At 42.0% G+C, this 17,658-nt stretch overlaps 1 protein-coding gene across 1 annotated transcript in view; it reads right to left on the bottom strand.

Moving 5' to 3' along the window:
• Positions 1 to 3,921, bottom strand: part of LOC148427914 (uncharacterized) — a 34,735-nt gene extending 30,814 nt beyond the window's left edge. The window contains exons 1-2 of the mRNA XM_088435925.1: positions 3,780 to 3,921; positions 2,807 to 2,886 (exon numbers count right to left, since the gene is read on the bottom strand). Of these exons, the coding sequence (XP_088292051.1) occupies positions 2,807 to 2,886; positions 3,780 to 3,921 (222 nt within the window). The remainder of the gene's footprint in view (positions 1 to 2,806; positions 2,887 to 3,779) is intronic.
• Positions 3,922 to 17,658: the final 13,737 nt, after the last annotated feature.

Raw genomic sequence — 17,658 nt, 5'->3', positions numbered from 1 at the left:
ACCATTGCGTGTTGACGTCATGTGTCTAAGACAATCTTGCCCCTGAAGTGGCCAAACTAAGATGTTTATTTTGCTCTCCCGATACAGTATTCCCAATGATTACATCAATAAAACTCAGGCAGACACATTTACTGTAACTCTGTTGATTAGTCCATTGTGAAAACAAATCTTGGGTGGATTAGGACTTGGATTCAGTCGATCTTTGACGTTTGATGCTGTGTACTAACACCAATTAGCATGCATTCTACTCGCATGTGGTGCTGAGGTATATCCTGGTGTGGTAAATGTCCTTCAGTGAGAGGAAGGCTGCTCCACAGATGCGCTGTGAGGTCTTGATCACATGCCGAAGAGCATCTCCACCTGTCATAAGTTACTGTATATGTGGGATGAAAAGGAGAGGTCATCGCCTGCTATCAGTCTGCGTGAACTGAGTGGATATTAAAGACCTATTCACAGTGTCCAAAATGTACGTTCGCAGATGACTGACTGTCTTGCACCCAGATGGTAGACGTGCGCTCTGTTCCATTCATGCCATTATGCATTGGTTCATTTTGATATGCGTTCAAAGCATACAGTACACATTGAGTCATCTGGCTTTTTAAGGATTGCTTTAAACATTAATAAAGATGGCAATAGCAACAGATTATGGAGCCTTTTGAGCTCTACTTGTGTGAAGTGCGCTGCCAGTATAAAAGTCCTAGACCACGACATGAGCTCTTTTTTCACTATTCTGAGGTCACCAATCGTATAATAAATGCACATGGCAGTGAGTTAATAAATATCCTAGTTTGGAAACATTCCAATAATTTATGGGAATATTACAATTTTATTCATTATAAATATACATACAACTACTTCTGTAAACTTTTAGAGCAATTTTCATTTTTGTTATCAATACAGAATCACATGATCATCATAGACGTTTTCATCAACTTTGGGGCCAGTCAGGATATTGGAGGAACTGTCATTTGCAATAGTGTTTGCATTGAAGAGACCTCACTCTTTTGTGGATAAGTCAGCATCTCCACCTATCATAAATTAAATGTCGGGCGAAAAGGAGAGTTCATCACCTGTTATCTGTCTGCGCGAACTGAATGCATATTAAAGGCCGATTCACAGTGTCCGCAATATGCATTCGTAGACGACTGAACTGCATGCAAGACCACAGATGTGCGCTTGCTTCCATTCAAACCGCATGCTTGGGTTCACGCCGATATGCGTTCAATGCATGCACGTTGAGTTATTCGGGTCACTTAATATTGCTTTAAATTTGAATGAAACAGAGATTGATAGCAGCAGAGCATGGACACATAGCGGTCTTAAGGTATGGGGTGGGCCTATGGTATTCCAGTCCAATAAAACAAACTGAAGGTTTTTTTTGTTTGTTTTTTGTTGAAAATATTGTAATTGTTTTTTTTTTTAACATTTCTTTATGGTTATGACTTTCATCCCACAATCAGCATATTTAAGAAAATTGTAAAAGTCTGCAACATAGGGGAAGTAGCACTCCATTGTGTTGCACTTCATGGCATTTTGAGGGTTGAAAATTTTTTTTCATTATAACTGATCAATTTCAGCTCCTTCTTAAGCATCTGCATGACTTGGCCACCAGGCAACAGTAAAACAGTCTTCTTGGTGGTCTCTGTTGGGCAAGTTACTTCAAAACTATAATGCCTTATTTATTACTTATTACTGTCATTTCAAAGTAATTAGTTACATTACAATATTACTGTATTTTAAATGTAATGCATTACACTAGTATTGCATTACTTTGATATTACTCCCACCACCACAGCTGGAAATATGGCTTTACTTCTACATGAATCTCATTACGGTCATTACACATTTTGAGCCTAAAACCTGTACAAATCATTTCATCTATATTGTATCGTAAACCTTTAAAGATAAGATACAAAATCTTTTTTTTTTTTTTTTGTATTTTAATCCCTTTATAACTTAGCATCACAGCATACCAATGCATTTGTTTAGACTGTAGGCAAAAACAGCTAGCACATTACACACATTGAATGTTAAAATTCAAGGTTTTTTACTGACTGACTAACATGAGTTGTGTATACAGTACTTCATTGACCACATCGTGATACACATTGACCACAACTATTTATAGACTAATATTAAGAACATTTGTCCAGTGAATAGTATCGTCACTACTGCTAGCTGCGACAGGGATCTTGATGACAAGGTTTTACAAATGCTGGTGAATTCTCTGTGGCAGCCTCATGACATGATTTGACTGTAGCTTCCAACAGTTCTCTGAAAAAAGTGAACTGGCTAGCGTCAGGCACAAATTGATGAGGGGTAGTGGTGACAAGGCTAGAGAATTTGGCTTTGCGGGTTAGGGTTAGCTCAACTATATCTTCAGGACCGACGACATCAGGGCTAGAAGGCCAATTGGATTCACCCTTGTGAAGAAAGATGGGTCAGAGCTCCAGCGGTTTTTACTTTGAATCTGTGAAAGGGTCATTGCACGAGTTATATCGTCAGCAGGATTCTCGCGAGAGGGACCATGAACTGCTCTCAGTTAATTTGGATGTCTGCAACTCTGGTACCGACAAACACCTTGTAGCAGTATGAGGGAAACTAGCCAGGATAACACAGGGACAGAGTCGATCCAGTTGGTGATCTTGACAATGGGGACTGTGAGTTTACATTTCAGGACTGTGCCAAACTGGGCTCCAATGTGGGCAGCGCATAGTTACAATCGTGGAATGGACTGTTGGCGAGCTGGGACAACACAGGAATGGGCCACTAAAAAGGCCAACTGGATTTCACTCTCGTTACTCACAGTGCGCAGGTAGGCTACCGACCTGGAGGCCTCCTCTGAGAAGACGTGAATGCTCTGGAATGCAGCTGAGAGGTCGGTACCTGAGTGAACGTAACCGCGCTTGAAAGTATTATGAGAAAATTATGAAAGTCCACTCACACACGCATGCCACAGCCGGAGCAGATCCTCCGGCAGGCGAGGATCGTCCCGGTCCCTTCTCTTCCCTCAGAGCTTTTGCACCAAGGTCTTTGCTCGTGTGGGGTACGGAATGAGTAGCCCAAGGGAGTCATACAGTGGAGCTAGGACTTAGAAGAGGTAGGCTCTGGTTTCTCAGTGTGCTGGATGTGATAGGTGAGGCTGTATGATTTGCAGTGCCAGTGAAGCCAGAGAATACGTTCTGGTGGATCAGCGTCATCTACCGAGAGCCATAATTCTCGGCTTTCCGAAGTGATCTCGGCTGGCATGTGACTTCAGGGGCGTTGGTGGCCCACAAACGCATTTCAAATCCTCCTGACTGGAGCAAGCTGTGGAGCTTAGTGATCAACTGTTTCACTTCTGATACGGATTGGAAGCTTTGAAGGAGATTGTCAACACAAAAGCAGTTGTGAACTGATTGTCGACTGTCTTCTTCCGAACTACTGTGATCAGCGACATGCTTTTGTCGGGCAAAAGTCGCACAGCAAGGACTGTATGTAGTCCCAAAGGGAATAACTTGCCTCTAATTAATATCAGGCTTGGTATTACTTTTCAGGTCCCTCCAAAAGAAGTGGAGAAAGGGCTGGTCTTCAAGAAGGAGGTGGACCTGATGGAACATGCCCTTAACATCGTTGCTCACAGCAGAGGGGTATTACCAGAAACGGAGCAGGACACCAAGGAGACTGGAGCTTAAGTTTGCTCCATGAAGTAGATGTTCATTGAGACTGGTTTTCTGGAAAGTGAAGGGACAGTTGAAAATGATACAGGACTTGGCTACATCTTTGGATAGGCGACTCGCCTTCCTTCCACAACAGAGGGGTGGCATATCTTTGGATGTTCTCGATTTCAACTCTGACAGTCTTCTCCTCCAATATGATCGCGGCATTATCCTGCTTGGACCTAGTTACGGGATTCTCGCCCCGATATGGGAGAATGTTCATCTGCCATAATCGGGACACATGACTGAGAAGGTCAGCAGAAGTCGAAATGTTGGTAAGAAGACATCGAAGTGTAGACGGCTGCTGCATTATATCTTTGGCAGGTCGATGTAGCGTCATCCTGGGTGTGTCCTTCATTCCACTGGGCCTCCTGGTGGGCCCAAATGCTCCATTGGTGTGATGAGATGGGGGACAGTCGAAGCCAATAAGGAGGAGTGGCTGAGCTTGACTGAATGAATGGAGTGGGGGTCCTCTAAGGTGGCATTAAGTCTTCTGCAATGCCTCGACAGGATGAGAATGCTATAAAAGGCCCAGCTTTGCCGCAGAGAAAGCATTGTGAATGTGAAACAATTTCTGAAAATAAGCGGTTGAGGATATGGAGGATATGGATATGAAAACGTGCCAAATCCTCACTTGGTCCCTGGAGGTTTAGCTCTGGAGCAGCACTTTGGAGTAGGATTGTGCGCTCAGAGCCATCAGCGAGAATCGCATACGTCTCGAGTTTGTGTTTGCCATTGTGGAGAAGAACTCTGACCATTTTCAGCAGAACACGGCTACTTCTGAGGTCTGGATCTAGATCGTAGGTAACAGGTTGAACAGTCTCCCTTACAATATGGACATGCTTCTATTTCCAAAAAATAACATGATCAATTGCAGCCTGCTCAAGAAAAATAAGTCATTTTGAAATTGAAAAACTTATTAGCAGTTTTTTTTTTTTTTTTGTCATACCTCATTCTCATGCACTCAGACTTGTTAGATATCTTGTCTTGTGGAATTTGTATTTTGTCCCATGCCTGATATCCATCCATCCATCCATCCATCCATCCATCCATCCATCCATCCATCCATTTTCTCTAATCACTTACGTATCCTCACATGGGTCGCAGGCTTGGTGGTGCCTAGCCCGGCCGGCTTTGGGAAGCAGGTGGGGGACACCCTGAACTGGTTGCCAACCAATTACAGGGCAATTGCAAGGTGATTTGAACGCAGGTCCCTGAACTGTGAAGCGGACGTACTAACCATTGCTCCACAGATCGTCCGATGATGAGTAATATATTGATGTAATAATGTAAAAAAACAAAGTAGGGGTGGGAATCTTTGACTGTCTCACGATTCGATTCAATTCTGATTTCGAGGTCTCTGATTCAATTCAGATTTCAATTCAAAACGATTTGAGTCAATATGGCTTGATTCAATTCAATCAAAAAATGATTCCTGCTTCAATCTACAGATGTGCAAAGAATCAACATAGTACTTCAGGCTGCTTTGCAAGACAGAATAACAAAGGGCAACTGTCTTTATTTTTAATCATTATTTTTGCCTTTACTAAGTTCTGATTTGTAAGGAACATGCCTTTTCCCCTAAAAAATAGCATGTGGACAATTGCTACTCTTAAAGCTAGCTATAAACTGTATTGCTTTTATAATACAAAAATAAGCAAAAATTTAAAAAAGCTAGAACAAGATACATTGTCATTTCAAAGGAAATTCCAGTACCAAAATATGTGAGAAACCATTGTTTATTTTTCACAATGCATTTTTCACCACTTAACATGTTCAAGTGAGCAGCTACATTTTATGTATTTTATGAAACATGTGCCAGTTTGTTCATCCCCCATCATATCGGGGTCATTATCAGTTCCAATAGTAATATTTATACATTTTACATGTATATGAGTAATACATGTGTGAATCAATTTGGGGTTTGCACACATCGTTTAGTATTTTATTTGGTTTTGTTCTATTTAACTTGTGGACAGGCTGAAGTGTTGTGTTAATAACAGAACATTTCTTTTCTGTTCTATACGAGTATTTCTTCTTGGTTAGGTAATTTAATTCATGTGGTATGCGATCGAGAAAAGTGGAGTGAAGTGACTGGTGGGGACTGACCACGATTCCTGTCGATGTTGATTTACTTAGTGGGAAGGCGGCAGAAATGTTAGTATGAAACATTGTACTTACATTTGTGCGTCACATTAGTGAACAGAATGCAACAAGACTGCTTTCAATCAGGACCAGGCGTTATTGTGTGTCGTGCCGCCGCAATACATGACTCTTCAGAACTGGCTGCGTAGTGACGTCATTGCACAGTGCGCCCATATCATAGTACTGTTACGACGGGAGGAGAGAGGACCCAAGAGCACGCACGCGCTGGTAAGGGCAATGGTAGAGCTTTTATTGAACAGAAGGTGCGGGTAGTCGTGGGAGCTGACGGGAGCGTGGCACAGAGGTCTGGGGGGTTCCGGAGTCAGGGGAGCTGGGGTTTGGCTGGCGGCCGGACGGAGGAAAGCAGACGGGAAGGGGACTTGGGCAGACTGGTTAAAGCGGCAGGCTAGCGGGCGGTCAGAGGCAGGCAGGGTCGAAATACCAAGGATCCAGTCAATTCGGCAGGCAATCGGGTGGTCAGGGTCAAACAGGGTCGGACAATAGGCAGGCAGGCAGGAGGAATTGCTGGAAAGCTCGGCGTAGCGCATAGAAACGATCTGGCGGGTTGTGGAGGGAAGTGACCAGGCTTTATACTGAGCGGGTAAGTGGTTGCAGGTGTTAATGTTCGGGGCTGATTAGCAGGAGGGCTGAGCGGATGTGAAGCTGGAAGTGAGGTGGTCGAACTGGTGAACTGTGACAAGTACGGAAGTGGACAGCACAAAAAAAAAAAAAAAAAAAAAAGCACCTTAGCAGACAGGAAGCATATCTATTTCTTTTCATTATTTTCTTCTTTTCTTTTCAGTATAGATAAAGTTATGTTTTAAATGGAATTAAATAGAAGGAAATGAGAATCACTACTCTTATGTGAAACAATGTTTTAGCACACCACTTGGGGGCACACATACAGTAGATTTGAGGGTACAGTATATGTCCCTGGCAAAAATTATACGTTGTGGACGCAGGCATACAGGAACACTGCTAGCGCCAGCTACAGTGATGTTGCTGTAAGTAGGCAATACAATTACATTTTTTATGAAATATTTAAAAAAAAAAAACATCCATATACCATTTTTCTGTGTATCTTATTTTTCGGACTATAAGCCGCGACTTTTTCCTCTTGATTTGACCCATGCGGTTTATAGTCCAATGCTGCTTATCTGTTGGTTTTTATTTTTTTATCTAGCCACCGGCAAGCAAATGTGTGTATCTGTCCGAGGTTTTCATTTATAGAACAACTATGCAATAGATGTTGAAAAGATGTGAATCAATGGCTGTGCTCAAAGAGTTTTAAAAATATATTATTAAAAAAAAGTCTAAACCAAATAAGAGAATGTATAAAATTTGCGGTTAATTTGTGACGTGTACATTTTACATATAGCACTGTCAGGTTCACCAAGCCAATTACCGTCCGAATGCTTGACTAAGAGAGAGAGAGAGAGAGAGAGAGAGAGAGAGAGAGAGAGAGAGAGAGAGAGAGAGAGAAGGCAACATTTACGTTTTCATGCATGAGGAGAACAAAACAGGACCACAAAGGCTGCAGGGCTGCCGCGCTCTGAGGTTCTTCCTCGTTCGCCTTAGTTTTATTAGTCAGCGGTCCCTAGGTCCATGTTTTTGCAACCGGCTGTGCCAGATATTGCCAGGTGTGACAAAAGGTATTCAGTCGTAAAATATCAAACAAGGTATTTACAAAAGGAAAATTGAATAGTTCAAAACACAAAGAGTAACAAACAACAAGTCCGCAGGATAATACGATGTTGTCTTTCTGTTCTGGCTTCTCTTTTGTTGATAGATTGCAGATTTGCAGCCTAACACTATCATGTTGAAAAAATATAATATTCAACTTCCATACACCTGTGTGTGATTTGCATACAATGTTCAAAGGCACGACCGGAGCCTGCCATTTGCTCAATAGCCACGTGGTGTGCGACAGTTTGAAACACGAGACCCGCCACGACCCAGAAACAGCTTTTCAAATAAAGGCTGCAGCCTGAGAACTCGTGGAGAGAGACTTTGCAACGAGAGGCTGACACACGGTTACGCTCTCCTTCGAGCTCTCCCCTCTGCAGTGGTAAAACTAACTCTCTGACTCCGGTTTTATTAATTCACCTCTCCTCGGATCGTTTCCGGGGTAACGAGCCCACTCTCAAACCCAACAGAAACACATGTATTTTTATCTTCCAATAAATCACCTCGAACAAGTCCAAATCTTGACACCCAGATATAACACTTCACCATCAATGTTCTTGCACCTTTGTTTTCGACGCGTCACCTCCAAGAAAGTCCAAGCCTCTGCACCGCAGCATAATAGTTAAAAATAAGCATTAAAAAAAGAATATGACAAGAACATAACATGTACTTGTTATGTACAAAATGCTGATCTGATCAGCCACTTTGCTGCTGATAGCTGTCGCTCTTTTTTTCCTGCCCCCTTCTCTCGGCTCGGAAAGGGGGCTAGCTAGATGTTGAAGGTTGACTTGACCGCTCCCATCTGGCCCAGCGCTGATCGACCGTCACGGGTTAAGAGATCGACTGTCCGCCGTCCACTTGGTTGGAATGTGGGATGGTTCCTGCCCAATGGCTTTGCCTGCTGTCAAGTCATCGTCGCACTATATATCACAATGTTTTCTGTAATCTATATTGTTTGCCTGTATTTGTCTGTATTTGGTACATGCAGCATCCACTTCAACCAGTGGGCTCGTCCCACCTGTGGTCCCTTCTGAAGGTTTCTGATTTTCCCCAAATGGGGTTTTTTGAGTTTTTCCTTCCCCTTCGGGGAGCTTTGACAGGGGATGCTGTTGTGTACCTCACACCGAAAAGATGTCTGTATGACTTCTCTTTTCAAAAGATGTCTCGACCTGACTTCTTTTCATCTGTGAAGGCCTTTTAGACTTCGGTGATTCAGGGCCATACAAATAAAACTTGATCGGTTGATTGACTTGCGGAATGACCTCCTCCCTGACCCGGAGAGGGCACCCCATCCGTTTCCGACTGAGGAACATTGTCTCGGATTTGGAGGTGCTGATCTTCATCTCTGCCACTTCATACTTTGCTGCGAACCGCTCCAGTGAGAGTTGAAGGTCACGACGTGAGGAGGCCAACAGCACTACATCACCTGCAAATATCAATGATGAAATGCTGAGAGCCCCAATCTGGACCCCCTCAACACTTTGGCTGGACCCGGAAATTCTGTCCATAAAAGTAATGAGCAGAATCCGTGACAAAGGGCAGCCTTGGCGGAGTCCGAAACTCACCGGAAACTAATTCGGCATATCAGGGCGTCTAGTACCCCGTACTCCCGTAGCCCCCTCACGGTCGAACACCTTTGCCAAGTTCACAAAACATGTAGACCGGTTGGGCAAACTTCCATGCACCCTCGAGGATGACCCAGGACACGCTGGAGGGACTATGTCTCTCGGGTGGTATGGAAACACCCGGGGATCCTCCTGGAGGAGCTAGATGAAGTGGCTGGGGAGAGGGGAGTCTGGGCTTCCCTGCTCAAGCTGCTGCCCCTGCAACTGGACGCCGAAATACAGCCATCAGTACATATGAAAACTTGTGGCATGGTTGATCCAGTGAGAGGGAGTGACATTAATTGTGTACAACACAGACTATTTTCTGGAGTATTTAAACACCAATAAACCCACCACACCTATTCTAACGTGATACTGTACTGTCAAAACTTAAAAATAGAAGGAAATTTAAAATCATTAGTCCACAAAGTTTTATTAAGGTACAAATCACAGTTTAATACTGGAAGAACATCATTTTATTCAATTACCATTATTTGAATATGAACTTTATATTAAAATAAAACAAACACAATAAAATATAAATAAGATACTTGCACTCACCAAAACGGCTGTCTGCCAAAACACTTAATTAAAAAAAAAAAAAAAATCACAAAATCCATTCTTCTTTCTTTCCTTGAGAAGACTTCTATTGGTTGTAGTTTTTTCAGTTCCAACAATAAATTCTTTTCTATCGTATGTTTTAATTGTCTTTAAAAAAGACTGAGCATGACACCTTTACAGAAGCAAAGGACACATGGATTGACACAACTGAATGGCCAAGCTTGGTTGACGTGCATAGCACTGCCTCCCATGCTGTGTATCAGATCACTGAGTGCGTATATGTAACGTTCAACTTGAGGCTTTCTAACTGGCCTTCCTGTCGCCAACTCGTGATATGATTGGCTATATTGCAAGTATCTATTAACTGAATTCTGATTGGATAAAAACCTAAAACTGCAACAATGGAAGGAGCGTAACCAATATATATATATATATATATATATATATATATATATATATATATATATATATATATATATATATATATATATATATATATATATAAATGTATGTGCGTGTGTGTGTGCGTGTGCGTGTGCGTGTGTGTGCGTGCGTGTGTGTGTGTGTGTACAGACCGTATTTTCCAGACTATAAGGTACACTGGTATATAAGCCACAGCAGCAAAATATGAGTAAAAAATTGATTTTTGTCACGGATAAGCCGTACTGGACTGTAAGCCGCAGATAATATCAGATCTTTACGCAAAAAGATGGTATATGAAATTTAAAATATTTTTTAGTTATTTCAGTTTTTTGTAAATGTCTGCCAACAGCAACAACCTCTCTTTAACAGACTGAACATCCCTGCATGTTTAGTCCCAACATATTTATAGAAAATGGATTGATGGATATCTGTTAGTTAAATAGCAGTTCAAAGTCAAAATCAATACTTCAATAGCATCTTCCAGTGTTTCCTTTTGTTTATTTCAGTGAACAAAACACTCTATACATAATTCAAATACAATCATTAATACATAAATAAAATCACCTATACTGTGTATTGTATATAAAATGTACACATCACAAATATACCCCAAATTTATACATATATATATATATATATATATATATATATATATATATATATATATATATATATATATATATATATGTATATGTGTGTGTGTGTGTGTGTGTGTGTGTGTGTGTGTGTGTGTGTGTGTGCGTGTGTGTGTGTGTGTGTGTGTGTGTTAGGGGTGGGACTATACAATTCAATTTATCCAATGCCAACCATGACAAAATGCATATATTCAATGCAAAAACTGGCTCTGGTCTCTGCATATAATGCGGGGATGTCTTTGTCCGTGAAGTGTCAAGTCATGATTGCAAGTTGCCGAGGCCCTGAGGCAGCAAAAACAGCTCCAAACCATGATGCACGCTCCACCATGCTCCACGGTGGGGATGAGGTGTTGACGTGAGCTGTTCCATTTTTCCGCCACACATGACATTGTGTGTAACAATTCAGCTTTGGTTTCATCAGTCCACAAAATATTTTGCCAAAACTTCTGAGGAGTGTCCAAGTGCCTTTTAGCAAACATTAAACGAGCAACAATGGGTTTTTTTTTTAGACAGGGATGGCTTCCTCCACGAAGCCCTCCCATGAACATCATTCTTAGTCAATGTTTTACATACAGTTGATGCATGCTCTGATGAACTGTGCCAGTGATTTCTGTACGTCACGGATAGCAGACACTCTAGGGTTCTTTTTTTACCTCTCTGAGTATTCTGTGCTGATCTCTTGGCATCATCTTTGGTGGACAGCCACTCCTTGGGAGAGAAGCAACAGTGCCAAACTCCCTCCATTTATAGACAACTTCTCTGACTGTCGATTGATGAACATCCAGATTTTAGAGATGGTTTTGTAACCTTTGCCGGCTTTATACAAACCGACAATTCTTGATCGAAGGTCTTCAGACAGCTCCTTTGAGCGAACCAGGTGCACATCAGACAATGGTTCTCATCAAGACAATTCTTACCAGGTGTGAGTTTTATTGTGGGCAAAGCAGCTTTAAGCCACTCATCAGTGATTGGGCACACACCTGACTTAAATTGTTTGGTAAAAATTGGTTTCAATTGCTCTTTAAGTATCCTTAGGCAGAGGGTTCAGTGACTTATTTCTCCCCCTTCTGTCATCGTTTGCATGCTGACTAAGTTCATACAGGGCGTCGTACCAAAGGTTTGGCTGGTCGAATCTTGGCAATTTTGTTTTGGCTTTGCTGGCACCAAGTTCAGCACACGAAACACAACATCAAGCAGTTATTTTTTTCCAATGTAATCATTAATATGTTGATTTTTTTATTTTTTAGAAGGGAATGAATGCAGATTGCTACTGAATTTGGCAAGCTTGGATGTAACAGGTTTAGTTAAGAAAAATGTCCACTTTTTTCTATGATAGCTAGTTTACCCTGTGTGACATATTTAAGATCTGACGGAATCAAGAAAAGGTAAAAATTTGTTAAAAAAAATCCATCAAAAAAAAAATACACACATACTGCTCCAAAATGAGAGATTCTACCAGAAAGAGAACACCACACATTCTCCCTTTGACAATTTAGTCAATGAAGACTAACATTCAGCATATGTTGGAATGTGAGAGCAAGCTGAATTACCTGCAGAGAATAAATGCAGAACGTTGACAGATGTAAAAAGAGATTTGAATCTGGATCATTTTTGCTACTAAGAAATATTGTTAACTAATATGCCACTGTACTTCCCCTGGCAGAGTCAATGCTATTATAAATAAAGCTTTCAAAACCCACTACTTTATTCAGCTTTCTCACATTAAACAGAGTATATACATGCCAGTGTCGATGCACATTCTTGAATAATTTGTTGGACTCGTGGAAACTGCTGCCACAATATGCTTTGATGGAGAGACAAAATAAGAGGCTTTCAGCATTAAGAAGTCATTGACTGTATGTGCGTCATTAAGATGATTTGACCTCAGTAATTCCAGAGAAGAAAGCCTGATCAAGCTGTCAGCACTCTGCGTCTTAAATCCGCACGACGAGCGTTTGCTGCTCACCAAATGTGAGACTGTGGTCAGCATCACGCGGACATCATCGGCACGCGCCGTGGGGTGAGTGTGAGGACAGCCGAGCATGGCGATCATGTGTGCGTGATGCTGACCGCAGTCAGTGTGAATGTGAGGGACAACACAAAATAGGCCACAGCTATCTAAACTGCGGGCCTTTAATTCACTGTCTTATTGGCAGAGGCATGTATAGTCGGACCTTCGCACTCATCGCAAAGTGACTCTGGTGCACTGATTCCAAAACTAGGAAACTCTTTCATGCACAAACCGGCTGCATTGTACACTCATACTTCGATCCTGTATGGACGTGCGTGGCGGCATGAAAGTTTGCTTTATCCTGGTAATATCCGTCAGGTCAGTCGAACCTTGGGAAGTCTCAGCCATAAAATCCCAGCTCTGACCGGTCCTTTTTAAGTCAGTCTCGGTAAAATGGCTGAAGGTCAACTGTACCTTCACTCAATCAGATGTAAGCAGCTCCTGCAGCCACAGGAAGTGTTGTCGCTGTGATGTTAGATGGATCGCTGCCTTAGTGCAGCCAAGGGAGCTGGCACAATGGATGCGAAATCTTCTGCAGTGGAAAGATGCCTCCCCCACCGAGAAGCTATTACTCCCGAGTTAAAGAAATCAATCCTGCGGTGGCAACATTGTAAAACATCCCTGCTGCAGAACTGTAATTCAAAATAAAATGTGTCTGTGCCTTAGAATGTAATGTCCCTGCAGAAAGAGTGCAGATCAAATTTAGATGAATTCCCCCAAACAGAATTGATTTTGATGATGCGTAACACCATAGCCTCAGTCTAAATTATGGCTGCCGTTGTGTGTGGGTTTTTGTCAGTTTCAACACCAGATGCTGCTGAAACAGTCTGTGGAAATGTTGTTTGCTTACTTCTCATCAAGACATGAATGATCCCACACCGCACTGCTTTTATGGTCACATTTACTCACGAGGCAATATTGTGGTTCTTTAATTGGGCTAAATTAAAAGCATAACTCTGAAAAGCAGAGAAATCCACACACATTGTATGCACCAGGCAACAAAAAGGAGCCTGAAAGTTAGATTGGTAGGAACATTCTTCCCATTTATTAAAGGGTAACACTTGCATGTTATTTCATTGTTAATTTTTAAGATAAAAGCAAATCACAACAAATGTTACCTCAAGACATGCAAGGGGATATGACTCAAATCTAGGACCACATATGCTAACTTGAGTTGACAATCGTTCCGCGATAAGAATCTCATCACAAAAGTGATAACATGACCAATTTTGTCATTTGAGGACAATAGTTATATATTAAATTTAAAAAAAAGTCTCAACACACACACACACACACACACACACACACACACGCATATATTCACATTAAAATGATGCGCAACATCCGTCATTTTAAAATTATGAATGGCAATAAACTACATAATTGCAACTACATGTGGTCACAATTCTTCAAAGTAATTCCTTTCCAATGAAGCCACCTGCTATTGATAATGTATGGTGCACACCACCTAAAAAGCTAATCCACTTTTCAATAACACTTTCTAGTTGAAAATATTATACAAAACTTTATTTCCATATAAGGCTGCTATCTTCTTTGGCGGGAACATAAAGACCAACCCCAAGCTGGTCCCCCCTGTGGTCAGGTCGCAGCGCCTGCTTTCTTCTTATAGCTGCAGCAGATCCTCTCCTGTCATCTGCTCACACCTCCTTCACAAACAACTCCAACAGAAAACATCCATGTCTAATATTCTCCCAATATACTTATTGCAAAAACAAATATGGGATAACCTATAGACAATTATTTGAACAAAAAACATGTAAAGTTTAACCACAGACATTGATCTTGACCAACTGTCTTTGCTACTGATCGGGGGCGGGGGGGCAAACGAGTGAATACGAGTGAATACCGAGATTCAAAGAACGTGGTCCTCAGTCGGAAATGGGTGGCCTCTCCAGGTTGGAGATAAGGTGCTGCCTCATGTGGAGGAGTTCAAGTATCTCAGGGTCTTATTCAAAGGTGGTTTTCTCAGTGAAGAAGGAGCTGAGCATGAAGGAAAAGGCCTGAGGACCGGTGAGGTCTCAAGATCAAGAACAAGTTCAGAACAACAACTGTTGTTTATACGTTAAGGTTATTGAATTGGAATTTGGCAATCAAAAAGAGATCCTGCCTTGAACAACATCATCCAATCATGCAAAAGCCTAGCGTCCAGGCTGGCACACTGCCCAATAGACAGTGTCCGGTGGACGGGATAAGGCCAGCCTTTATCCAATGACTATCCAGTTTCACCCGCTGGAAACAACCTACTTTAGCGTCTCCCCATAAAAGTAATGGACTTGGCTGAGTCTGTCTGTAATTAGTGCTCCGGTGCTGGGGGGACGAAAAAAGAAAAAAAAAAAAAATCAATAATAATAAACTTCCTTGCAATCTTAATATAATCGCCACTATTACTGAAGCATGAAAGATATTGGGTGTTATATCTACACAAGTCCATTGCTATGCCCCGGTCTAGGGGAACGTGGGACATAACATTCGTGTGTGTGCTCCCCCTGTCTTCTCACCACCAGAAAAGGTCAGTGATACCAAGAAGTCAAGTTTGAACAAAAAAGGCTTTTTTCTCCCTCCCTTCGAAGGGAGAACATGTGCCAAAATAACGACGACAACATAAAAACCCTTCTAAATCCACCCAAAAATGAACAAATGGCATTTTGCTAACCCAGTGGTCCCCAACCTTTTGATGGCCGCGGACCGGTCAACGCCTTAGATTTATATTGCGGACCAAGGCGGGGTGGGGGGTGGCTGGCTGGCTGCTCTAAAAACCACATCACAAATATAAGAACTGTTATGCTACGTGCACACTGAACGCTGACTCATTCGCCGAATCGCTACGCTCATTCGCAGGGCTTTCTGTCGCTGTTGTACTTTTTGTCCACTTTTTTGTCGCGCGAGGAGAGGAGAGGAGAGGAGAGGAGAGGAGAGGAGAGGAGAGGAGAGGAGAGGAGAGGAGAGGAGAGGAGAGGAGAGGAGAGGAGAGGAGAGGAGAGGAGAGGAGAGGAGAGGAGAGGAGAGGGGAGGGGAGGGGAGGGGAGTGGAAAGAGCTTGCTGTGCACTTTACGGTAGATCCGGAAAGAAGAGCATTGCTGAGAACTTTTACTTTTCTGGGATGTGACAAAGCCAATATTTTTACCGACAGCTCCTTTATTCAAAGTCAAAGTTTGCTTTATTGTCAATTCTACCACATGTGCAAGGGCAGACAGAGAATTGAAATTACGTGACTCTCTAACCTCAGTGGCAAGTAAAAATGAAATTAAGAAATAAATATATATAAAAATAGACAACTGTAAAATCTGACAATATATCTATGAACAAAACACAAAATAAAAACAGGTGCTAAATATTGTGTTGACATTGCCGCGCTATCGTTAGCTCAGTTCTCTGCGCTATCGTTAGCACAGTAACTACGGTTCAACAGCTGTTAAGTGAAGCAAACGCTGCACATACCGGTTGTCCCAAGTTCTCGCTTCCGCATTTCTACAAGCCAGGTGAGTGCTCTTTCTTGGCTCTGTTTTGTATTGAAAGCTCAGCTGGCCGTGTTGGATCGCTCCCGGTGACCGCAAAGCGGCCGCCATGAGTCCATGGCGTCGCCCGACGTGCATTCGCGCCCAGTCACGCGAACTCCATTGACTACAATACAAAATTCTCCGCTTTTTCGCCTCGTTCGTATCGGTGTGCGCGTACCATTAAACGAAATCATCTCCAAAACATTATTTCGGTTGCAGCCCACGCGGCCCGGTACCAGTTGCTCCACGGACCGGGGGTTGGGGACCAATGTACTAACCTACCTACTTAACAAAAAACAGGAGAGAAAGGTTTAACAGAAAATGATAACTCCCTCCTATTTACTACGGCAATTCTTTCCGACTATTAACAAAACCCACAGCTCACAAACCTTTTTAGCGCTGCTACAAATGGTTTCTACAAGCTGGCGTCTCCTGGCAACAGCATGGCTGGAGAAAGAACGACTGCTATCGGTGGGCTTTTCAAACAGGGCTTCATTCAGGCAAGCCAGCCAATGAGTGGACGCCATTTGTTCTCAATTTACTCATTTACAAGAAAAAAAAAGGCACAGACACGCAAACCAAGAAAAGAGAAAACACAGCAGAACAACACACAAAACAACAAAGGACCCACAGGGTCATAACACCATAAATCCACACGGATAAAACACCTTGCAGTCAATATTTAGGTACCTTCTTTTTACAAAAAGCATCTCATCTACAACATGCTGTCCCAAATCTTCCAGGAGGTAAGGTACTTTCTTTGCTCATTGCAAAGCTCCGCAGCAACACGGACTTCAAATGTGTTCATCAGGGGCGGAAATCCGGTAGTTATGAACAGAAAATATTTATCACGAATAATGCATATCGAGACATAAAGTTAGACAAAAGTTGCTTTTCAGTAAGGGCACAAATTACAGATCGGGAACTCCCGGTCAAAAGTAAATCAAACATCAGCAATGGGTTTTTTTGGAGGGTTGTGTTTTGCACACCCCAGGTACTGAGTTTTAAGATTCACACATTGATAAATCAAAATTATGAGGTTTTTTTTTTTTTAATACTATATTTTGATGATTCCACTAGATTGAGATTTGATGAAAGTTGCAAATCAAGCCACAATATCTGTCAGAAAAACTGCAATTCAACTTTTACTAAAATCATTCAGCCTTAATGTAGATAAGTAGTCTCTGGAACACATCTTCAGCTCAACCAATCAGAGGGACAAACATAGCAGTTAGGGGATGAAATAATGGTGATATCACTGTGAGTCTTTGTGACAGTGCAATGTTGTGAAACAAACATTGCATTACATAGAATCAGAAATCTGTTTTGAATCTGGGAAGCCAAGACAAAATATGTTGTGTGTTTAGATTTATTTTT

The sequence above is a fragment of the Hippichthys cyanospilos genome, chromosome 2, assembly GCF_059441005.1.
Source record: "Hippichthys cyanospilos isolate Australia breed blue-spotted pipefish chromosome 2, RoL_Hcya_1.0, whole genome shotgun sequence".
NCBI lineage: Eukaryota > Metazoa > Chordata > Actinopteri > Syngnathiformes > Syngnathidae > Hippichthys > Hippichthys cyanospilos.
This window is presented reverse-complemented; position numbering and strand designations above follow the sequence as displayed.